Genomic DNA, 24,882 nt, shown 5'->3' with positions numbered 1-24,882 from the left:
ATTGGAGCCAGATGGACCTGAGTCTGAATCCTCATTCTACTGTAACTCTGTGACCTTGGGGACAAATTGTTTAACTCTTCTGAGGCTCAGTTTCCTCATCTGTAAAATAGGAGTAACGGTGGCTAGTTCACAGGGGCGTGGTGAGGACTCAGCAGAGAGGGCATGGGAAGTTTCAGGAATGACGCCAGGTGTGTAGTAAGAGCTCACCAAATGGGAGCTGTCAGGCAGGGCTTCAGAGACTCTGAAAAGGCTCAGCACACGGGCCTGCCTCCCCTCCCACCACCCCTCCCTCCCTCAGTCCTTCTTGCTGGTTGTATTCTGCCCAGGCTGCAAGCCTTCCCAGGAGTGGCTGGATAGGCGCAGGAATGCAAAGCACAGCTCCCTGCCTTGGAGGGTTTATAGCCAGAGAAAACCAAAGTGCATCATGCATTTTTCACCACTCTTCTCCTAAGAGGGTGAAACATGCATCATACATCTTTTCTCCCAGGATCGTTGAAATTTTAGCTATAAATGGTAAAATACATCAATGAATTTCCCCATGAATATTTATTGAATAGCACTTTTAATACAAAGCCATTTGAAAAGTGGAACTCCAAGGAAAATGTATTTTGTGGAGCCGTTGATCTTAAAATATTTACCATGAATATGCTCATCCTAGAAATATTACGCTCCGCTTTTTATTATTTGCTCTGGATGAAATCACAGGGATTTGGCCTAGATGGTTTGTACAAGCTGAACAGTATTGGCAAGACGATCTCGTGGACTCCATTCAGCTTGCTTTCTTTGCAGCCCTTGATGCGTTGGCTTCTGGCAGCTGTTGTGTAGATGTCTCTTGGCTTCACAAACGGCTAGTGAAGGCGGACCAAAGACAGACCTGTAACAGGTGAGCTCTGAAAACAGATCATTGGAGAATCGTGGACACTTGAGCTGCAAGGAGCTCAGAGGTTATCTTGTCCAAGGCTTTCACATACACTTGAAGGTGCCCTTCAAGATTGGGTGTCATTTCTCAACCCACCCACTGGCAAAGGTTGCAAAGAGTGAGAACTCGCAAGGTCCATGAAGTGGGAAAACGAATTGCTACAGACTTTTTGGAGAGCAGGCCACCAATATCAACTAAAATCAAAACCATGCATATCCTGTGAATCAGCAATTTGCCTTTGGGGCTCTTTCCTATAGATCTAAAAGCACTCGTATTTAAAGGCGTGTGTAGAGCGATGCTTGTTGCAGCGTTGTTTATAGTGGCCCCAGCTAGAAACAGCCTGGATATCCATCTAAACGGAAACATGTGTTTAGGTTGTCCCCGGATTCTGCAGAGTGGTGGTCTCTGAGTATTTTTGATTCCTCATTTGATGACAGCATGCACCTCCAAAATACGGATATTTATTTGCATATATGAATATCTTAAGTGCAGAATAAACAAACACAAAATAGAAATTTTAAAGGGATGAGACAAAAATAAACAGATATAAAATTTTGAATACTTTTTCCTTGTGCCAGTGGGGTGTATGCACCCCGTTTTTGAGACCCCTACTATATTATGCTACGTCTCTAAGGGAATGAATATAGTGCGTTATTTAGTGGAAAATAAAAAGACAGAACAGTCGGTGCAATGTATGACCACCTTCTTGCAAAAACAAATGGTTCCCAAATTTCTTGTATCTATATAGATCTATTTATTCTGTTGTTTTATTTCCCACTAAATAATGCGCTGGATTCACAGATAGAGATTATAGATATGGACACACACGCACTTTTCTATATTTATCGGAGTCTAGGAAGGGTGTGAATGGATAGTACCAGGCGGTCACTGTTGGTAGTGTAGCAGGGGGCTGGACAGGAAGTGGGAAAAGGGGAGGAACTGGGGGAAAATAAGATAGAAAAATGACTATAGCAAAATGGGAAAATATTTATGATATAATGCCAAATTAAAAAGAAGAAAGTAAAAATCTATGTATTACATGAGTTCACATAGGGAAAAGTAAATTGCCCATGAAAAGGGACCAGAAAATCCCCCAGACAAATGAAAGTATTGATTTGATCAGGCGCACAATTTTTGTTTTGGGTTTTGGTTGCCATCCTACCATTAATATTCACAGATACCATCTCAGTCTTCCTCTGGGATGTCTACTTCCAGGTTCTCCTTCTCTCAGCATGGTGATGTCACTCAGTGGTCTCTGCAGAGACCTTCTGCATGATGGCATCTGTGCTCCACGGACCCCATGTGCATGTGTCTTCATTTCACACACCTAGCAGCCAGGCTGATGTCTCAGTGACCGAAAGAGAGGATCCAATTCCCCCAGCCCAGCTGGTGTCCCAAAGAACTTTGGTGAGGGAGACAAGGTCATCAGGTCCAACCCAGATGTCAGCTCCACCGCCATGCTTGAGTGATAGAGAAGGAGCCCAAGTCTTCCACAGATGCACAGACAGTTAGTGGCAGAGACATTTCTAGAGCTCAAGTGCCCCGGATCCCACGTCTCGTGATCTTTCCACTCCTCAGAGTTGTCTCATTCTCCACATCCAAGGACTCACGACCCTAGGTAAGACTTGCTTAGTGATTTGTGGGAGTAGGATAGGCAAGAGGTATCAAAACGGAGCATTTCTGTGGGAAAATGGCAGCGTAATTCACAGAGCAGAATGTGGCTTTTTAAAAGAGTGAGAATAGATGAGGGCGTCTCTGGATTATTTCCCACTGTTGTTCCTCTGCAGCAGATGTGCTTCTGGGGAGCTATGGTTGGGATAAGCTGTGCTTGGTGCTCTAAGGGCAGAAGACTGAGCCAGGCCCAGGCCACTTCCTCAATCGGAACTCGACTGTGTCAGAGATGATCCCGCTGCCCTTGGCTGCTGGGCTATTTGAGGGGAAAATTGAATTATAATCCTAACATCCTTTGTACATCTGGAAATTTGTCATAGTAATTAAATGCTAATAAGGCAAGGGAGATTAAATGGATAGTTTCCTTAAAGATTACACTCCACCACCCAAGGTCAGGTGGAAATTATAAGTAATGTAGTGGTGTAGTCAGATCACTCCGGCTGAATAAATGTCACGACAAAAGCAAGGAGTCATTCAGTTTTCTATATTTGAACATCTCATTAGAGTCCGTGTCATTCAAAGACGTATTGGGTGGCAGAAAGGTGACATTTAAGGTCTCTCATGGAAAGCCAAGCCCTTAATTATCTGATGGAGGATAATGTGGCTGTGGAATGGGGAAGCTTGGGCGTAACAGGGAATAATGGATTAGGCCGAGAGCAGGTTTTACGGGTGGGCCCATGGAGTGCGCCATACCACTAAGACGTCTGGCCAGAGTTTCCCTGCCTTGTTGGTTCCCTGCCAGGCTGAATGTGGGACCAGGACAGTTCTCTTTGGTAGAAAGAAGTGATGGCAGCCATTGTAAGGGAGGAGACTGCAGGAAATGAGCCATCACCTTCAACAATGAGGTAGGCAGGAGCCCAGCCAGCCTACAGGTCTGGAGAAACATGGCTGAGGATGCTGAAGGCTGTGATGCGGCTCCACGAAGGGGAGAGGTCAAGCGGAAGCTACAGCAGTGTGGACTGTGAGGGGCCTGACTCAGCTGGAGGAGGTCCTCAACAGGAGGGTGGTAGGCGGCTAAAAATGGCTCCCAATGATCCCACCTTCTGTCATTCAAGCCCCCGTACAATCCCATTCCCTGATGTGGGCTGGACCTAGTGACTTGCTCCCAACAAATACAATACAGTAAAGTGACGGGATGTCACTTCCAAGATTAGGTTACCAAAACTGTGACTTCTCTCTTGCTCACACTCTTTAGCTCTTCTCACTTTCTCACTCTGAGGAAGCAAGCGGTCATGCTGTGAGATGCTTTATGAAGAGGCTCACGTGGCAAGGAACTGAGGGTGGCCTCTGGCTGGCAGCTAGCAAGAAACTGAGGTCCTCAGTCCAACAGCCCCTAAGGAACCGAATCCTGCCAACAACGATGCGAGGGAGCTTGGAAGTGATTCTTCTCCCAGTCGAACCTTCAGATGTGACCGCAGCCCAGCCAGCTTCGTGGCTGCAGCCTCATGAGAGTTGTTGGGTCGGAGGATGCAGTTCGGCTGTGCCTGGGTTCCTGACCCACAGAAGCTCTGAGTTAACAAACGTTTGTTTTAAGTTATGTCTAAATTTTGGGGTGATTTGTTAAACAATAATAGATAACTAATACAGTGTGCTTCAGACTCTACAATACTGCTGGAGTGGAAGGCTCCAGGCCTCCTAGGACGCAGACTCTTCTCGCTCTGTGTCTGCATCTCTCACCCTTGCCCCATCCCAGGGAGAGAAAGGCTTTGCCTTCACCTAACCTGAGAAGTGGGGCTGCAAGAGAAATCTTCATCATTTCCTGCCTGGGCCAGGGCATGGGAGGGGGTCCAGGGTAGGATGTCCTCCATCCTTCCCTCTCCTTGCCACTTATCCAAACACACTTTCCCTCCGCAATTGCTCTCAGGAGGAAAAGAGGAGGGGGCGGTCTCTGTGCTCTACCTTGGGACCTAAAATAGAGAGGGGTTTTAAATTTAGAAGAAAAAACATTTTGCTAGAGATTTAATGATTAGCTTTAGAAAATGAGCTGCAGAACTGAAGGAGGTGGAGAAGCCCACCTGCCCCAAGCAAATAAAAATGGTGCCCACCTGCAGTGGAGGCTCCCGCGGGGAGCAAAGCTGGGGCTCACGCCGTTACACTGTCTTCCTGAAGATCCATGAACAGGTTGTTGAAAATCCTGCCAATTAGTCTCCTGTTCTTCTCCAAGAGTCAGGAACAGATGGCTGACCGAGAACTCGTATAGTAGTCCAAAACAACTCTCCAGTGGAATTTGGTGGCTGCCATATTTCTTTTTTTTTTTCTTCTGCTTTATCTCCCCAAACCCCCGCCCCCCCACCGCCCCCCGTCCCCCGCCCCGTACACAGTTGTATATCTTAGTTGCAGGTCCTTCTAGTTGTGGGATGTGGGACGCCGCCTCAACGTAGCCTGACGAGCGGTGCCATGTCCGCGCCCAGGATCCGAACCCTGGGCCACCGCAGCGGAGTGCGCAAACCCAACCACTCGGCCACGGAGCTGGCCCCCATATTTCTTTGCCTGTTTTAACCTGTAGCACTGAATGGTTATAGCTCAACTCAGCCCCAAAGCTTCTGAATAAAGAATTGATGAAAAAAATTCAACCAAGTATCTTCAGCAACATCCTCTCAGCTCACAAATAGAAAAAGCAAGGTATTATTCTTGAGGAAGATGTCATTTTCCAGGAAAACATTAAAAGCTAGGTGATTCAGATTTTTATGCATCCCTCCTTCCCTTCCACTAATCCTTCCTGTGTCTCCTGCAGCCCAGGGCCTGTGCTGGGGACTGAAGTTACAGAGATAAATAGAAAATACAACACTGGTCCTGCCTCTGCTGCCTTGAAATTTAGTGAAGGGAATATGTAAATAGAGCTTTTCAAGTGAACGAAAAATGTTGGCGACTTGTTTATCAAATTAAAAAAAATAAAGAATGAAAGGAATAAACAAAAATGACATTAAGGATATTTTCTTTTTCCCAGGGCACTATGCATTTTAGGGGGGAGACCTGACAAAGATTGGCTTCTCTAGTGAAGTTCCGTCTGCTATGGTATCACGGGCGAGGGCCTGTATTTCAAGCAGGTACAGAGATGGCTCCTTTCCGCCAGAATATGGGCAGGAGATAAGCAGAATTTTAGAATGTCCAAGTTGGATGAGGACTTAGACAACTCTTATGTCAAACTTTTCATTTTTTTTAAATGAAGAAATTGAGATTCAGAGAGGGGAAGACACACTTGCCCAGTCACATAGCGAGTAAACTATGCTTCTAGAATAGAACCCAGGTCTTTTCGCTCCAGGTCAGCATTTTTTGTGATGCTCTTAGGCAACCTGAGAACATCAAAGATCTGGTTTTCGTGATCTTGGTAGACTAAGCGAGCATTTGCTCCACTTTTTCCTTCCCGAAGCCAAATGTAGATGACAACATCATTGTGCCCCAAAACAAGAAAAGAACCAGAGTGGACCAAAAACTGGACAAATTCTGAAAGACAGAAAACAGATAGGAAGATAAGAAGGAAGTCAGTGCCCAGGATGTGGCGGGGAGTTGAGCCTCAGAAAGGCGGCTGCTGCCCACTGAGAGTTGGGGGAATTTGGGAGTAGAGGGTAGCCGAGGGGTAATTAATAGGGTCGTTAGCTGAGGTATCAAACCTGGGACAGCCAGGACAGCTCAGCCTTGCAAAATTCTCCTCTCCTTTTATAAACACACATTGCGAAAATTTTGATGAAACCCAAAACCATGAAACAGACGGCAAAACTGACAAACGAAAAAAGTCACTCTCAAGGAAACAGAGCAGTCAGTAGAGAATGTCTGCATATGTACATTTAATATCCCCAGAGAGATTTGAAGGGGTATCTTCTGTGAAACAAGTTCAGATTGCTATAAAAAATCAATTAGCTGTCTCAGGAATACAAACCATAATTATAGTAATCAACAGGTGGGTTGAAGAGAAGAATGTACACAGTGAAGAGCAAATGATAATGTTTGACTATCAATGCGAAGAATTCTCCCAGAACCCAGGACAACGGGTCTGAGAGACGGACAGTATGGAAAAAGAGCTGAGGTGTAAAAACTGGATTCTTAAGTTCCCGTGTCAGTGTAAAAGAATGCCTGAATGAGGGGTTGGAGAAGGAAAGAGGTGGCAACATTCAAATCAAAAATAGTTAATGTCCAAGAATTAAAGAAAGAAGTCCAGATGCTGAAAGGCCCACTATGTACTGAGCAAGACAAATTAAAAAAAGAGTATAGAGATGGACAATATGAATTGGGGATGTTCCTAATGATTCTGTTAATGTCAGTGCAGTGGACTGGGGACATCAGCCCTGAACTCATTATGAGATGGATACAACCTGGTTCTCCTGGATGACTCTTCAAAACATCCACTGCATTTAATGCAATCCAGGGGTCAGCACTGCTCTAGAGACCATCAAGAATGTACTGATTTCTGGATTGATGTTTTCCAAATTGATGTTTTTCCATATTGATGTTGTGATGGACAGACCCAAAGGTGGTCCCCAATGATGCCCACCTCCTGCCTTTCATGCCCTACCCTTGAGAGTGGGTGGAGCCCATGACTTGCTTCTATCCAGTAGAAAATGGCAAAGGAGAAGGGATGGCATTCTGTGATTATGTAATGTGTGTAACACTCTGTCTCACTCTCCAGCCAACCTTGAAGAAGCCAACAGCCATGTTGGGAACTTCCTATGAGAGGCCCACAAGTCAAGAATTACGGGTGGGTCAGAGGGACTGAGGCCCTCAGCCCTATAACCACAAGCAACTCAATTCTGCCAAAAATCTGAGTGAGCCTGGATGTGGACACTTTCCCGGTTGAACCTCCAGATGAGAATACGGTCTGGCTAACAGCTTGATGGCCACCCAGTGAGATCTTGAAGTGGAGGACCCAGCTGAGCCACGCCCAGACTCCTGACCTACACAAGCTGCGGGATGACATTTGTGTGTTGGTTTAAGCTGCTCAGGTTGCGGTAATTTGTTATGCAGCAATAGAAAACTAATCCAGGTGAATCTGGTGAGGTGTAATCTCAACCTTTGGCAAGTCCCGTGGTACAATTTAGGTGGCTGAAGGCTGGGTCCAGATGGAAGTGTCTATGCCTAGTACCATTGCTCTGCTCTCCCAGGCTTCCTCCCAGAAACGTACTAAGCGTGTGCCCCGCCTTCCAAAGCGGGAGTGGATACTGTGTCATCTGGATGCGGTAGCTCTGACTGTGGGGGAAGACAGTTATCCAAGTAGGTTGATGCCAAATTCCAGGTGGCCAGGCTCTGGTCACTTGTAGTGGTCAGGAAGGCTGGCATGTGATTCAAAGGGGCAGTTGTCTGTCAGCAGCTGGAGCTCACACACGCATACTCATAAACACACACACTGCTGGACTCTGGCACCAAAGATGCTTATCTATTAATATCTTGGAGGAGCAGGGCCTTTCTGCTGCTTGGGATGTTTGTGACTTAAGATGAAAACTCTGGGCTCCTATCTTATGCAAGTTGTGGTCCCTCTCTCCAACCTCACTGCTTTGGAAAGGCCCGAGCAGGTTTTCAAGTTCTGGTAATACTTGATAAATGGCCCTTAAAATTGAACTCAGGTACTCACAAAAATTATTTTGGCAAAGAATTAGCGGTGAAATTAATGGGGTCGCTTTCATAGGAGCTGAATGTGCATACCCGCCTCATCTCCAGCCACTTCTGGAAGAGCCATAGGGATGCAGTACAGGGGCAATCAGGCGCTTTCATGGAAAGAGCCCACATTCCAGCCCTGGCTCCACACTCATTCTCAGAGCACGACCTTGTAGGAAACCCTTCCCCATTCTGAGTCTCATTTTTCTCCTCTGTAAAATAAAGGGTTTGAACTTTGGGCAGCTCAATCTCAGAAACTAAATTTCTCTTCCGCCCAAATGGAAATAAGACTGTCTCCCTCACTGAGGCACATGTGGGATGACGTCTGTGGAACTTCGTGACTGTAAGAACACTGTTTTCTGTCATTGAGCATCATTGGCCACACCATCAAGCCACAGATCTGTCACTGCTGATGTCTGAACCTGGAAAAAATGTCTTAGGTACTGAAGTCACCTTGGAAAGTTAATTCATTCCACTCATTCTTACACTCACAGCATCAGCTGGAATTGTTTCTATTTTTGTTTGATATCAAGATTCCTCATTTTATATAAACAATTATGCTTGTCATTTAGGGTGGATCTGCTCATATTTCTCTTGGCAGGGACCCAGATTTCTGCAATGGTTTTTCATGGTAGAAGTTCTCAGGAGGGGCCCAAATCTATCTTCAGTTACAAAAGGGAGCACTGGGGACAAAAGGGAGCACTCATGATTTCCTGGGACCCTTGGCTTTCTCTACATACCATCTAGATCTCCATCCTGGCATATGTATTATAGTCAGACACTCCAAGGGGAGTCTGAAGATAGGGGCCACAAACAACTCCCTTTGTCCCTCATATTTCCAGCACACAGTAGGGTTAAAGAGGAAAGGACAGAAGAAGGGAACTCTCAGTGGCATTATCCTACCTCCCCTCCAATGGCAGCAATTGTGCTCTGCCCCAAGCTTGCATGTCTCACTCAGCAAAACCAAAGCTGTATGGTTAACCATACCCACCCTTCTTCAAGGCAGTTTACTGCCCATCAGTTGTTACTGAAACATGTCCCTTGAGGGGGGGTCTCCCCCCTAATCCAAATAGCTTATCACAGAATTCCTTCCAACACCACATCACATCTGTCATGAAAGGAGTTATGGCAAATACAGCTGGGCCACACTTTTCCAGTCATTACAGGCTGGTATCCCAGTCTCCCCATCTGTCAAGTGGAGATAATAACAAAGTGATGGTTAAGGGTTAAATGAGACAACTGATGGCTTGAGCTGGGCAATCAGAGGAACGATTTTCTAAGGATATATAGGTGACCTCATTGTGTACTGACTTACAAATGCTACTTGTTCTGGCTGACTGAGCATAGCTTCCTATTGAGCATTTCATACCCAGCCTCATTCCTTTTAGAAAACAGCTTCCCAATCCTACCAGCTCATACTGGTCTGAGTCTCAGTCTTTGCCTACATCAGCCACAGAGACAGAGGATGTCGGAGCTCCAGGGCCTTTCAATCCAAGCCCTTTGGACACGGCTCTGGGCTGTAAGTAACAAAAACCCAATTCAGCCCAACTTAAACAATAAAGGGAATTTATTGGCTCATGTAACAAAACCATCCAGAGGTAGGGCCAGTTGCAGGCAAAGCTTGATCCTGTACTTAACGTCTTCAAGGACCTGGCTTCTTTCTGCCTCTTGACTCTTCCTTCAGCAGTGTAGCTTCATGCTGAGAGTGGTTCCCCTCCATGGTCCCAAGGCAGCCCCGATCAACACCTAGGATTACCCAGCTCCGCTTTCACATCCAGCAGGGGGGATAAAAAGAGTCCCTACCCAACATTCCTGGAAAAAGTCTTGAAATTCCCTCTGGCTGCACTACCTTGGCTCACATGACCATGTCTGAAGCCACCATGTCTGAACCAATCACTGTAGCCAGAGAGATGGAATGCGCTGTTGGCTTAGCCCAGGTCATGCTTTACCCCTTGAAGTGACGACTGAGTCAGTTCAGCCAGATCATAAAATCCCCAAACAGAAATCAGGAGCTGCGGGAAAGGAAGTGGGGGATGAACATTGGGAATGCAACCAACAACATCCATCACATCCCTTATCTATAGATGGGAAATGGAGACCAGAGAGGGAAAGGCCTTGTCCAAGACCACAGCAGAGCAGAGCTGGGACCACAATCCAGCCCTTCCATCTGCAGACCCTATATTATATCCACTCTCTCTTCTACTTAAACCTTGTTCAGGCCAATTCGCCCAAACTGAGTGGTGATCAATGTGGGTTCAGACCAATCAATTTCTCCCTAAACCTGAATGAACCACCTCGGAGGCATTCCATTTCAACCACCTCCAATGAGTTTCCAGTCGAATAAAATGAGCCTATGCCCAAGAGTTCTTGCAGCCACAAAGATCAACCCCAGTACTTCCACCTTCTCTCTTGGGGCCCCCTAAGAACCAAGTAGCTCCCGCTACTTTTACGGAAAAAAAAAATGCATTCTGGTGTGCAAACATTATCGCATATTCATGCACTCACAATCTAATTTTAGCGGCAAGAGACTTCAGTATAAGATGCTCACATAATTAAGCAGCTTTCTTCCCAGGGTCTGGAAGCCTGTCTATTCTTCTCTCTCATTTACACATCACTGGGATTATCAGAATGTGTTTTACAGTTTTTTAAAATTATATATTTTGGTTTTTCCAAATTGATCTACAACGGGAGATGAAATCCATGAAAATTACATGTTTTAACACAGGTTTGTGGAACTCCACAGCCTTGCTATTAACGTTGGAATCTGCAGACAGGGTTTCACTGTTCTCTTCTGATTGGTTCCTAAAGCATTTGCCACACTTCTCCCCTAAATACGCATCCATGTTTACTCCTTGGCTGGTTGGACAGCAGCCTCTCTACCGAGAAGCTGAGAGCTATCAATGAGACCTAACTTGGACAGAGACAAACGGACTTTCCCAAAAGGACAGACAGATCCCCTTCCTGCGCTTCCGAGTTGCTCTCCCAGAGGCATGCCTGAGGACGGCTGCTGAGAACCAGCAGCAGCGGGCAGGGCCTTGCATCTCCTTGCTCAGCCAACAGCCAGGAGCACCTGCCTAGTGTCAGGTGCCTTGCTGTTTGGACTGACTCAGCATGGCCGGGATACACCCTGACCCCATCATTCTGCTCATCTGCATGCCCGGCTACAGTGCACAGGAAACTCCAAGGCCATCGGGGCAGATGGCACTCCACCTGGAAGGAGAGGAGGTCTCTCATACCTGGCAGCAGGGAATGGACCCACCCAAGCACCAGGAGGAACCGGCTGGCGCTGTTGCTTTCCTGACTCCTGGGTGGGGGGCCCTGGGGGCCAAACCCCAGCTGTGGTCCCTCCCAGTGGGTCCCCTGGCCACACCTCTCTCCTTCCCAGCCTCCACAGCTTCTGAGTCTTCTCCCTGAAGATGTCTAGGTGGCCAGGGAGAGTGAGGCCAGCCCAGGAGCCAGTCTCAGGAGGCGGCCAGCGTCCCTGTCCTCCACCAGTTGGTCTGCCGCCTCCTTTGAGACTAGGTTTGCTCTGGGAGGCAGGTACCAGCTGGGACCCCTTCCATGCCAGTGTGGAACTCCTGGAGGGTCTCAACTGCTCCCACAACTTGGGAGAAACAGCCCCATCAGAAGCCTTCACAGACTTGACCTCGGAGCCACGCTGAGCCAACAAACGTTTACAAAGACCCTGGTGTTTCCAGCTTTGGGCTGAGCCGAGTGATGCTGTGGATGGGTCTAAACAGCCTCAGCAGCAGTGGGTGTGGGGGAACCTCAGGAAGGACCTGGAGGCCACCAGGAGCACACAGCTCAAGTACTCTCATTGGCAAAGCCGAAGGCTGGGGAGGGTTCCCTCTGAGGAAGGGCGGCTCCACCAGGCCCTCCAGCCCTGTCTGCCCTCCCCATTGCCGGCCAGGGAACAGAGGTCAGGGCCCTTCCATGCCCGCTTTTCCCAAACTCCTCGCCCTGGCTTCTCCTCCCAATGCAGCTTGGCTCAGGCTGAGGGGAGGTCAGACCAGGGGGCCCAGCCAGGTTACCCTAGGCTTGGAGAGGCTGCAGAGGGCTCAGAGCTGTCCAAGTTCAGGCTGGCCCACCTCCCTCCCCTTCACAGGGGTCAGGGTGCACCCGAGCTCTCCATGGCCCTCCCTGTGTCTTGACCGCCCTGGGCTGTACTCCTGGGTCCACCTCCACCTCCAGACCTATGCCCCCTGGTCTCCACTGCCTCCTTCCAGAGCCCAAGATGTGTAATGAAGGGTGACCAGAGAGGGTAATTAACATCAGCACCGCTGCCCCTCTCAGCTGAGCACTGAGTGGCTCTAAGGACAGTCCCTTTTTGTGTCCCCACCTCTGACCTCATTCACCCACTCCCCCCCCACCACTGCATAGACTCAGAGAGACACACACGTCCCACACCCCATTCACCTGTTTTGCAAAGCACACCAGCGTTTTCCAAGCCTCTGAGCCTTTGCACATGCTGTTCTCTCTGCCTCAATTACCCTTCCCCTCTGCTCTGCTGGGATAATTCCTACAGATGCCTCAAGACCAGTTCAAAGCCACCGTGATGCGTTCCCTGAAGACCGCAGGCATAGGGGCTGACCCGCCGGGAGCAGCCACAGCACACACGCTCCTCTGCTACTGCGTTTCTCACTCCCATTTGTGACAACCCCTCCTCCCCCTCCCAAACTGTGAGCTGGGGGTGGGGGAGGGGGCCTTCCTATCCATCTTCTCCCCAAGGCCAAGGCCAAGGCCAGCACACTGCTGGCATCAGCATCTGTGAGCGCCCTTCCATTTTTGTTGAGGAAATGGATGAACAAGTGGGGAAGATGTCAGCCTCACAGAAACAGACAGAGAGTGTGGCAAAGAGGCCCAGGACAGGAAGCGGCAGGGTGAACAACAGAGGGTCAGAGAGAGCTCAGCCACCGGCCACCAGGGAGGTCAGGCAGAAGCTGCAGCCACAGCCTCGCCCCGGCGGTGGGGGGGAGGCATGTGGATGGGCCATGCAGCGCCCCTTCCTCATGACCCCAGGGGGCAACCCACAAAGAGCAGGGGACTGTCAAAATGGTGGGGCAACCATCCCCAATGGTCCCCAAGACCCATCCCTCCTGGGTCTCCCCAGGCCCACCCAAGGTCCCTCCTGCTGGCATCGGGTCCAGGGCTCCCCTGGAGGCCCAGCCCTTCCCTGTCCCACTGTCCTCTTGCCCTCACACCCTGCTTCTGGGGCATGGCGCAAATTTCCAGCTTTTCTGGGGACCATAGAGGAAAAAGCCAGGCAAGGAGGCCCCACTCCAAGGAGGATTCATGTTGGAAGGGGCGGCGGGGGGTGCACAGAACTTGCAGGGGGTCCTGAGGTCGGTGAGTGTATTGGGGGCTCCGCTCAGCCCACCCGCAGAGAAGGGGGAGGTGGAGCCGCAGAGCTGTGGTGCCTGGTCATCACACGGCCCCTATTTATGGGACAGCAGGCAGGCGGTCAGAGCTGCACGGCCCAGCAGCCACAGTCTGCGCCCACTGCCCTGCCGAGGTCTGCGGCTCACAGCACAAGTGGCCCCCTGCCCGGCATCCTGCACCAAGGCCCCTGACAGGTGAGTCCGAGCCTGGGGCTGGAAACAGGAAACTCCAGGAAACAGGAGCCCGAGGTGCACATGTGTGCGTATGTGTGTGAAACAGACAGACAGCCTCCGGCAATGCAGAACCTGGCATCTGCGTGCCTGTGTCTGCAAGTCTGGGATTGGCTGGTGCACCCTGCGTGGCAGCTTGGGCGCATCAAAACAGGCACTGTGAACATGGAGTGGCGGTCTAAGCGTGTCTGTGAGAGCTTGTGGGTGTCTGTCCCACAACATCGTGTCTGCCTGGGTGGCCTAAAGGCTTGTGTCCGGGTCTCCCTGCGCATGAGGGACGCAGAACCCGGGCAGGCCTCCCTGCGGGTGGCACAAGCAGCCGTGTGTCCCAGCGAGCGCGTGCGCAGCCCGTGGGGGTGGCCGGCTCTCGGCGGGGTGGGCAGAGCGGCTGGGGCCTATCATCTGGGCACGTACTCCCTGGGCAGCCCAGCCCAGTTGTGGTCACGCAGGGCCTTGTCCACTGTCCGGATGTAGCCATTGATCAAGTCCTTCATCTCCGGGGTGAAGGGCTCGGGGTCAGGAGGGCGCCGGCCGTGCCGCCGGAAGCTGCCCTCCTTGTTGTTCTCCACGCAGAGCAGCCGCTCCTCGCTCACGGACACATTGAGGAAGCCCACCATCTTGCGCAGCGTGGGCACCAGGCTGTGCCGCAGCTCCTCGTAGTGCACGACCAGCAGCCGCTTGCCGTACCTGAGCCAGTCCAGGACGTGCGAGGACCACCACGACGCGTAGCTGTTGACGAAGTCTGGCCACTCTGGGGTGGGGACAGAAGGGGCGCCACATCAGGACCCGGCCCTGGCAGGGCTTCGGGCCCTCCGGATGCTCAGGATAGGGAAGCGGCCAGCATTTTCCATTGCCCACCACCCAGGGCCAATCTGCCCAAATTCCCCACGGAGGAAGACCCTCTTGGTGACCTATATGAATAAGGGTTAACGTCAAGCTGGGCTCTGAGAGTCCCAAGCCAGCCAGGGAGACGTGACCTTCAGGCGGCCTTTCCCCAGCAGTTTCCTTGGAAACACACCAAGTTCAGACAAATGTGGACTGAGAGTCCCAACAACGGCTTCTCTCCCGTGTGCCAGGAATTCCGTGACCTTCGGGACTGTACCTGGTTGGGGGAGCTGGCGCTGGGTCATGCTGAATGACACAGCCGTGTTACAGAAGGGAGGGAAACTGAGGCAGGGCATCTCTGTCGCGATGACCCTCGTTCACTTTGATCTTGTTTCTGACAACTATGCACGTCTGGTGTGGGTGACGAGGGCCAAGCAGGACGTGTGCGGGAGCTGCTGGCCTCCCAGTGAGAGGAAGATGTTGCACAGCCCCGATTTCCTGTCCCGGGTCCTCCCAGGAAGCTAAGTGGATGCGGTACCTGATTGATGATTATTGTTTCTGGCGGCTGTGACTGCCAGTTTGAACCTGTGACACTGCTGGGCAGTAGGACATAAAATGAAGCTGCAGACGGGGGCAGCTGCAAACTTCTGCAGGTAATCTACTCCATAAGACTTCTTTTCCAGAAAATTAAGAAATTAGGTTTTTTTTCTGGCCGGGGGGAGGGTGCAAGTGTCAAGAATCACCCCAACAAAACTAGTTTCCATAATTGGGCTGTCAAGACACTTCAAAGGCTGTGGGAGTGTTCACTTTCTCTCATCCTCACAACCGCCCTATGAGATGGGGACCACCTAGGTTTTTAAGATGAGAAAATTGAGGCTCAGAAGCCAAGGTATGCGGCTCATCCGTAAGGAGCTGAGGGGGGATCAGAGTCCAGCCTGTCCGCAACCTAAAGGGGAGTCAGCAGGGGGACAGGGCTGGCTGGGGGGCGCTGATCTAGTGGGGGTTGATGGGGACAGGGGAGAACACCAGTTAGCCTCAGCTGACCCAGACTCATGCAGAGACAGAAGCACAAGGCTGCCTGGCCTAGGGCCCCACGTCTCAGCAAGCCACCCACCCTACTGGGCACAGCTTTAATCCTGACTGACAATTTTATATCACTCAGTACCCTGAATTTCTCTCTTTAATTCATTGCCCAGAGTGCGTGCCTTGAAGGCAGAGGCTGTGACCCCTTAGCCCGGGCCCCTGGTGCCTTGCTTAGGGGCTGGCACACAGTAGGACTTCACTAAGTGTGTGTTGGCTGACTGACTCCGTGAATAAAGTTGCAGTGGGGAACAAGCCAATTTGACCCAGAATCAGAAAATTCAGGCGTTATGGACTGAATGTGTCCCTCACCCAAATCCATATGTTGAAGAAACCGTGATGGTATCTGGAGATGGGGTTGGCGAGGTAATCAGGGCTGGATAAGGCCTCAGGGTGGGGGCTTCCTAATGGGACCACTGCCCCTCTAGACAGCTCACTTCTGCTCTCTGCACACACGTCCACGGGGAAGGCCCGCGAGGACACGGTGAGGAAGTGGCCTTCCGCAGCCAGGAATAGTCCTCACTGGGAGCCAAATAGGCCGGCACCTTGGTCCTGGACTCCCCAGCCTCCAGAACCGTGAGGGACACATTCTGCACGTTTACGGGATTCTGTCACAGCAGCGCAAGCTGACTAACACATCGGGTTTCAGTGCTAGCTCTGCCACCGTCCACCCAGGCTGCCTGGACCAGCCACACAGCCACGTCCTGGTCTCCTCCGGAAAGTGGGGCTGAAGGCGGTTCCCCTCCAGGACACAGTGAAGTGTCCATGAGCAGCCGCTCAGGAGGGGACTGACACGCTGAGCGCTGACCATCAACTGGGCACATCCGTGATCTCATTGATCCCTGACTCCCCCAGGAGGGGTAGGTTTTTACCTCGTTTTATAAAGGAGGAGCCTGGTCATGGAGGCAGAGGAGTGCAAACTCAGGGCTTGGGGTCTTCCCATAGCTCCGGGTGAGCTCCCGGGTATAAGCAGGAACAGAAAAGGGGTGTAGATTCCTCCCCCCCCCGCCCAGGATCCCATGTAAAACACCATGGCATGTGTGACCTGGCGGACACGGGGGGAAAGAGGAAGAGGTGAGTGCAAACCCAGGCAGAGGAGCATCCAGTCCCCACGAGGACCCTGCATCCTGATGGGCACCCTGCCCGCACTGACAGGACCCCCCACCGGCCCTTCTGTTCACCTTTGCTCTTCCAGTTGCGATCAGCCGCGTAGCCCAGGTGCCCGGCGCATTTCCTGTTGAATTCGGCCACCAGGGACCTGTACGGGTTCCGGATCAGCAGGATGGCCGAGTCGAACATCTCGATCTCCCTCCTACCACTCTCGTGGGTCTTCACACAGATGGTGCGCCGGCTCCGCCAGTGGTCCTTCTCACCCTTGAACCCTGCCCGGGAGAAAGGAGAGGGCCCCTTTGCAGGAAGGCACCGTGGGGCCCCCACCGCCATGGCAGCACACAGATCTGAAGACTAACACGGGTCCCTGAGGGAAAGCTGATATTAAGGGCAGAAGAGAGGCCCATGGATGGCACAGAGAAGGTGCTGGGAGGGCCTGTGGATGGCTCCACAGGCCTGATCCCTGCCCAAGAGAAAGTGAGAGGAGGAGGTGTCCAGGAGTGGGGAAAGATGGTGTCTGCAAGAGAAAGGAGATGGGGCACCCCCTGCAGACCCCCAGGAGACAGGAGGCAGAGGGCCTGACCATGCCCCGTCTCTAGACATTGGAGATACATGTGTTTGGGCATCTTTATTGCCACTTTCACACAAGCATCACAAATAACCATGCAGGCACAGCCAGATGAAGAGACTGAGGCTCAGAGAGGGTGTGTAACTTGCCCAAGATCACACAGCAACAGAGCCAGGGCTCTCTCCACCTAGTTTTGTGTGTCCCTATGAGGCCCCGGCTCCCATTCACCCCCCACAGTGGGGGCAGAAGCCCCATCAGCAGTCTCAAGGCCTGTGTAAGGAGCTGTAGCCCCATCCCCTGAGCATGCCACAGTCCTCTGACAGGGCCCCACCCTGCATCTATGGAGATTCACAACCTTGGACCCGGAACAGGCCTGGCCAAAGTCTCCACAATATTGAGCCCAGCCCTGTGGAACCCAGGGCCCAGCTTCTATGAACGAAGCCCTGCTCCCATTGACCAACCTCTCTGGGGGCCTGCCTTCTTCCAGGGCCCTTGGGCCAGCACTGGGTGCTCAGAACCCGAATGACAACTGGTTGAGAAGCCAGACTCTACCCATCCATCCACAGAGTCACACGTTTATCAACAACACAATTGTGCGCTCATTCTGTGTTGGACTTTATGTCGGGGATAAAGGGGTGAGACTCAGACCTTAAGCTTACAGTCTACAGGGGAACAGCCCAAGTATAATCAGAGCATAGAGGCTATGGGGACAGAGTGGGGGGAACCAAGCACGGGGATGTCGTTGAAGGCTTCCTGGAAAGAAGTCCCCTGGATCTCGTCTCCTGGCCACATCCCAACGTAGCCCATGGCAGCCAGCTCAGGGGACATGCTCCATGAACGTGCATGAGCTTATCTAGGGCTCTTGGAAACATGAGTCCTACTATGTGCGCCCCTTCATGAATGGCTGGGAGGCATTTGTATCCACCAGAGAAGTGAGGGATTTGTTGATAGCTGGAAAACGTAAGCCTCTTTTCAACCTGGAAATCTGGGTTTACCTGATGAGGCTCAACACATTTCAAACTCATCCCTGCCAGGGGCCAAACTCCAAAAGTCTCGGCTTTGATTCCTTCTGTCAAACAGCTGGGAAGTTCCAGGGAAGGAAGAGTCCAACCATGGGCTGAGCAAACTTGAGATCTGGTCTCTGACACCCTGAGACCCAGGGGGCATCTCACGCTGCCTCAGCCAGTGTCAACAGCAGCCACCTTTCCTTGTAACTCAGAGCACGTTCACCCACGACAGGTTCACCATTTTGGCACTGGAGCTGCCTTGTGAATTGTGCATGTGTGTGTGTCACTGCTCTGAGGCCGGTGGCTACATCTAACCAGTCCCATGGGCTCCAAGATGCACGGGGTGTCTCTAAAGCCATTCTGAAGCAGTATCAACCCTTATGTACCCAGATATTTGAGTCATTGGCCCATTGAGCCATTTGTAGAACAAATCAGTCAGCTGTGTGAACAGGGTAAAGGCCTTCTAGATGAACACGGTGGGTAACCGTGACCTGCCCACAGTGGGTGGTTCCCAGGGGACCAGGCCAGAGCGGGCAGAACCACAGGGTTCATCCGGCCCCTCCACCTGCCGGTGCCCACAACTTCCCAAAGACGAAGGGGCTGCTTATGTGGACACCCTCGGCTCCTTCCCAACCAGACCAAGATTGCCATGGTGATTCCAGGAGCCACTGCCAGGCTCAGGAGGTTTCCGCTTTCTCTACGACGTCACTGATACTATCATGTTTCCCTAAACCAAAATCTAATTAAGAAACCCCGAGAAAATGTTGTAACACTCGACAATGGAGAAATATTTTGCCAAATTTAGATCCCCCTTGACTTGTCTGAGGTTCTTCGTTCTTAAACAGCATGCAGACTGGAGCCATTTAAGTTCATTGACTTGGCATAATGAGGCCTGTTATTTCTACAAGGGGAAGATTAGAAATCATAAAACTCTGGAAGATTTTTGTACCTATTTTTAAAAATAGCATTTTTATAAGCTACTCCTTGCCTCCAAAAAAATAAATTAAAAAAAAAAAAAAGATGAGCAGATGAAGTTGATCTCATCTAATCATCAAGGGTTTAGGAAGTGAAGGAAAATTCAAGAGATGTTTATAGAGGGGGAATTCCAGCTACCAGGCTCTCCCTTTGAATCTGGAACAGGCACTCCTTTGTGACTTATCGCCCAAAGTGGAGCCCCGGGGCTGGCTGCCTCAGCATCAGCTGGGAGCTTGTTAGAAATGCCAATTCCCAGGCCCCATCTTAGATCAACTGAATTGGATACTTGGGGGGGGCCCAGGAATCCGTGCTGAATTTAACAAGCCCCCTGGGAGGTTCTTATGCACACTCGAGTCTGAGAAGCAGCACTCTGGTGCTCCAGGGAGCCTGGCGACAGTCCGGCCTCCGGGAGCCACCTTCCCCCACCGTGGCCCTCACTCACCTTTGTTGTAGAGAGTCCCGTCAAAGTAGTAGCTGCCTGTGTAGAAGCCGGTGGCATGCTCGATGAGGTGCCGAGCCCACGTGTTCCCGGCTCCCGGGAAGCTCGACAGAGCCACGAACACTTTGGACTTGGTGGGCAGGAACCTTCTGTCTGTGCACCGGGTGTCTGAAAGTCCAGAAGTCGCCTCAGGGTCACTCGGCCCCATTGTGACTCCCAGACTCACCGCCAGACTCCCCTCCACAAGAACTGCCAGTCCGAGACTCCCACTTAATAGATGGGCACACTGAGGCCCAACGAGGGGAGGGGATTTGCCACCTGGACCTTCGCTGTACAGGTGTGTGGCTGGCCAGAGAAAGCCCCAGTGACCACGAGGCCTCCCATCCCCCACTGCGGGGGAGGGGTACCAATCAGCACCCCTTTGTCTCCACCGCCACAGCTGAACCCAGGCTCCCAGCATGGTATGGATAACTCCAGTCTCTGCAGGAGAGGAGGGATGGGGCGGGGCTGCGCTGACCAATGCCACATACCAGGTACAGCCAACAACGAACCAGGGCCGGGCTAATTCCTGGCCAGTAACCTCTCTGGGCCTCATCTTCCCTCCCCCCAGGGCTGCTGCAAGGAGTACATGAAATCATCTCGTGAAAGCCCCAAAGCCCCCAGGGCTGTGCTGGGTCACAGGAGGGCCTTGATAAAGGTGCCAACATCCCTCCCCACATGCTCTTCCTCTCATCAGCAACTAAGGTCAACTCGGGTAGACTTGACACAGACAAGGGAGATGCTGGGGCCTGGGCACAGCCCAGGAGCCGTACTAGTCCCCATGTCCTGGGCCGGCTTGGGGAGGCCCCTGTGGCCACTGGGCTCCTGTGCCACCTGACCCACAATCTGGCCATGGCTATCCCTCTGGTCTCTGCCTCTTTGCTCTTCGTCTCTTTCTGAAACCACCTTCATCCCCAGAGAGACTCAGATAAAGGTCAGGTGCTCTTCACGCTTAGCCCTGCATCCTGTGTCCAGCCCCCAGGGATGGTGGAGGCCTCTTCCTTCCCATTATCCCAAGATGAGGCCAGCCACCAAGATGCCAGGGTTTTCACACAGAGGCCCTCCCCACCCCAGGGCTGCACACCCAGCCATGGCTAGCATCTCCAAACCCCCAGACCAAATGCCAGAACCAGTGGCGGACACAGGGAGGAGGGCCCTGCATGCCTTGTCCGCCTCGGGGCCAGAACTCACCTTGCACAGGTGTCTGGTAGACCTCGCAGTACTCTGCCAGCCTCTGTGCCTCGGGCTCCTGGCCACACCGCGAGCCGTCCACGGCATCCCGCAGGCTGAACTGGGGCGTGGGGTAAGCACAGTAGCACTGCCAGCCCCTGAGGACGGCCAAGGGAAACTCCTGCCAGGGAAGGAGAGACACAGAAGCATCTCGAGTGAACGCAGCTCAGGTGCCGGGACGGACATGTGGCATGGACTGCCGCCTGCATGGGATCAACAGGGATGTCTGCCCATCCTTCCAGCGCCGGGCTCTGTGCCCAAACCCAGGGGAGACAAAGCTCAAGGAGACGTGACTTCTGCCCTCCAGCAGCTCACAGCTGGCTGGTGACAAGTCAACAGCCAGCCCAGCATGAGCGGAGCCGTGGCAGAGGGGTGAGCCAGGTGCAGAGGGCAAGGAGCAGGGGCTGGAACTGGACTTCCAGACGTCTAGGAGGTCGTCAGCAGTGCCGGGGAGGGAACCGGCACCCGCGAGAGTGAACGTGTGCGTGGGTCAGAAGGAGCCCACACAGGGCAGCTCGGGCTCAACGGGTCACATCTTTAACCACAGACTGCGAGCCCCTCCTCGGGTCTGGAATTCTCTCTGGCCCTCCTGGGAAAGGGACCCAACCCGATTCTTGTGCCTGAAGTCCTCCTGCAGGGCGGGGCACAGGGCCCGTGACAGATCCCACACAGCCATCTCTCCAAGACGGGAGGGGTGGGCAGGAGCAGATCTTAATCCCTCCAAGGCGCTCAGCCCGATGGGGGCCTCCTGAGAACAGGGGCCCTGCCAGGTTGAGGGGAGGGCAGGCGCCGTGCTCCGGGGACCAAACCCGCCCCTGGCAGTCTCCTGTTCCCCTCTGGGGAGGCTGCACCGCACAGTGGAGAGACTGGGGCGCTGAAGTCCGGAAGGCCTGGATGTGAATTCGGGGTCACAGGCCGGGTAACTTTGGGCAAGGTGCTGAACGTTGCTGAATTTCACCATTGAACAAAGGTAACAAAATCCACCTTGCACGTTTGTTATGAGACCAGATGAGAAGGGTCCAAACAGCCCAGGGCTGGGCCTGGCACGCGGCAGGTGCTCTCACGGAGAACAGAACACCCTCAGCCCCTTACGCCCATGGGCATCAGCCACGGCTGCTCAAAACCTCCCCCGCCCCTCCCCCACACCTATCTTTCAAGCATCTACTATATACCAGGAACTAGGGCGAACACTTAACCCCATTTCATCTCTGCCTGTCCCTGCATCTTGCTGATAGGAGATGTGAGCCCCCCTGGAGCGTGGAGAGATGGGAGCGGAGTCTACGAGCCTGTGCGCGGGAGTGAGCCCGTGGGTGGAGAACTTCTCGCTGCTAAGGGGAACGCTGCTCAGACCTTTTATTTTTTGCCCACAGCAAAATCTCATAAATAAATAAATAAATAAGAGAAAATCAAGAGGGCTTCCCGAGCCGGGCTTGGCAGAGCCAGGGATCTCAGATCTCAGAAAAGTCAATAGATGGCGTCCCAGTCGAGGGAGGGTGAGGCAGAGCCTGGGGGAGGGGAGGGGCCATAGGAGGGAGTGGGAGGAGACGCTGCCCCCCCACTTAAGCAAGGCCAGCTTCTCTCCCAGATGCCTCACAGCCCCCAGGAAACCTCTCCCGCCTCCTCGTCCTTCTTCAAGGCTTCGGGGCAGCTTCGCCTCTGCTAGGAATGTCGCCAGGGACCAGGCCCACGCCCCTCTCACACCACACATGTTACACACACACACACACACACACACACACACACGCTATCTGCTTCTAGTGCTCAGAGTTCCCTTTTGCACTGGAAAAATTCTTAAACAACTCATGGGACTGCAAGCAAGCCACTCCCCTTTTGGAACCTTGGTGCCTCCATCTGTAAAATGGACATGTTCCACCAGGCGGTCTGCCTGGAGGAGGCGGAGCCCTCTCACTAGCTTCCTCATGTGAGACCAGGACCTCTCTCCCCACACCTGTCCTGGAGGAGGTCTGAGACTCGGATTTCTCCAGGGATGGAGGATGGGGGTAGGCAGCTGCTCTGGGGGTCCGTGGAGAGACCAGGGAGGAAGCACTGTGAGGGAGAAGCAGCACCAGGTTTATAATCCAACAGATCTGAACTCAAATCCCAGTGCCATGGTTCAATACCTGTGTGACCGTGGGCAAGCCACTGCCCTCTCTGAGCCTTGATTTTCTCATCTGCACCATGGGGGCAATAATGTCCACCCCACAGAGTGCTGGGAGGAAATGCATGGCAAGGGCCCAGGCCAGTGCCCAGCACATAGTAGGTGGCCCCTATTCCTACCTCTTAAGACCTTTAACTGTACTAGAGGCTGGCCCCAGAGCACGTAGCTGACACGCAGAGGACCTGAGAGTTCCACTCCTAAAATTCCTCCCTGAGGCTCCCCGTCACAGGCCCCAAAGCTCAGGGTGCAGCCGAGGTCTGAAGCCCTCCCAGTCAGCACTGCGGCCCTTTGCTCTGATCACACACATAAAGGACAGAATGACTCTGAGGACTCTGCGGCCACTGTGGGCCCCAACCCTGGCACCAGCCACATCCTCCTCCACAGCTGCCGGCCCAGTCAGGGCCATAGGGAGGATCCAGCCCTGGCCCGGGCCACTGTCACAGCGCAGAGCCGAGGCAACCGGACTTGGAAGGGGGTGGACAAAAGGCTGGCACGTGCCATCAGTGTCTCCGGCTAGATGTCCCCCGCCTGTGCCCCCGCCATTCGGCAGCAGAAAGCAGAATCTGTGTCCTGACCCTCAGTCGGAACAGCACCCGTCTGTGTCCCCATGCTTCTGTCCCCACTGGCTGACGGGGCTGCACGGTGACCCCTGCAATTCCTATGCTGAAGTCCTAACCCCCAGACCTCAGAAGGTGACAGTATTTGGAGACGGCGCTTCAAAGAGGCAGTGAAGTTAGAATGGGGCCATCAGGGTCAGCTCCAAGTCGAAGTGACTAGTGTTGTCATATGAAGAGATGAGGACACAGACACACAGGGACTGAGGGTGACTGTGTGAAGACACCGGGAAAGGACGACCACGTGCCAGCCAAAGAGACAGGCCTCAAACAAACCAACACTGCCGACACCTTGATTTCGGCCTTGTGGCCTCCAGAATGGCAAGAAAATAAACTTCCGTTGTTTAAGCCCCCCAGCAGTCTGGGGTATGCTGTGATGGCCGCACCCCCACCTCAGGGCCTTTGCACTTGCTGTGCCCTCTGTCTGGAATGTTCTCCCCCCAGATACCCTCCTGGCTTTCTCCCTCACATTCTTCAAGTCACCTCCTCCGTGAGGCCTTCTCTGGCCACCCCATGTGAAGCTGCAACACCCCTCCCACCTTCATGGGTACACCCTATTCCCTTGCTGGGCTTCCTGACTTTGTTTCACTGAGGAGTCATTGCTGCCATGGAAGGCTGACCCTCAGTCGCTCTGGTGACCGCACATCAAGGCACACGGCAATTCCCCCCACTCCAGAGATTCCTTGGCCCCCTCAGCCACCCCTCCCCCAAGCACCGATGCTCTGATTTCTATCACCACAGATTGGTTTGGTCTGTTCTAGAATGTCCTATAAATAGAATCACCATGTGCACATTTTTGTGCGTCTGGTTCCCTTCATTCAGGAAAATTATTGCTAAATCCACCCATGTCATTTTATGTGTCGGTTGATGGTTCTTTTTTATTGCTGAGTAGTATTCCACGAGTGGATATACCAATTCGTGGATGCATTCACTCGATGGACACCTGGGCTGTTTCTGGTTTTTCTCTGTTATGAACAAAGTGAATGAAGCCACTACGAACATTCTTGCACAAGACTTTCAGTGGATACATATCTTCATTCCTCATGGGTAAA

The 24,882-nt window shown here is 52.5% G+C and overlaps 1 protein-coding gene across 2 annotated transcripts in view; it reads right to left on the bottom strand.

Annotated features, from left to right (window-relative positions):
- Window positions 1-6,394: 6,394 nt before the first annotated feature.
- Window positions 6,395-24,882, bottom strand: part of WSCD1 (WSC domain containing 1) — a 50,132-nt gene continuing 31,644 nt past the window's right edge. For both annotated transcript variants that reach the window (XM_046677262.1, XM_046677263.1), the window contains 4 exons: window positions 21,020-21,179; window positions 19,793-19,957; window positions 16,872-17,072; window positions 6,395-14,536 (listed from right to left, as the gene is read on the bottom strand). In XM_046677262.1, the coding sequence (XP_046533218.1) occupies window positions 14,184-14,536; window positions 16,872-17,072; window positions 19,793-19,957; window positions 21,020-21,179 (879 nt within the window). In that variant the 3' untranslated portion in view covers window positions 6,395-14,183. The remainder of the gene's footprint in view (window positions 14,537-16,871; window positions 17,073-19,792; window positions 19,958-21,019; window positions 21,180-24,882) is intronic.

The sequence above is a fragment of the Equus quagga genome, chromosome 11, assembly GCF_021613505.1.
Source record: "Equus quagga isolate Etosha38 chromosome 11, UCLA_HA_Equagga_1.0, whole genome shotgun sequence".
Classification (NCBI taxonomy): Eukaryota; Metazoa; Chordata; class Mammalia; order Perissodactyla; family Equidae; genus Equus; species Equus quagga.
This window is presented reverse-complemented; position numbering and strand designations above follow the sequence as displayed.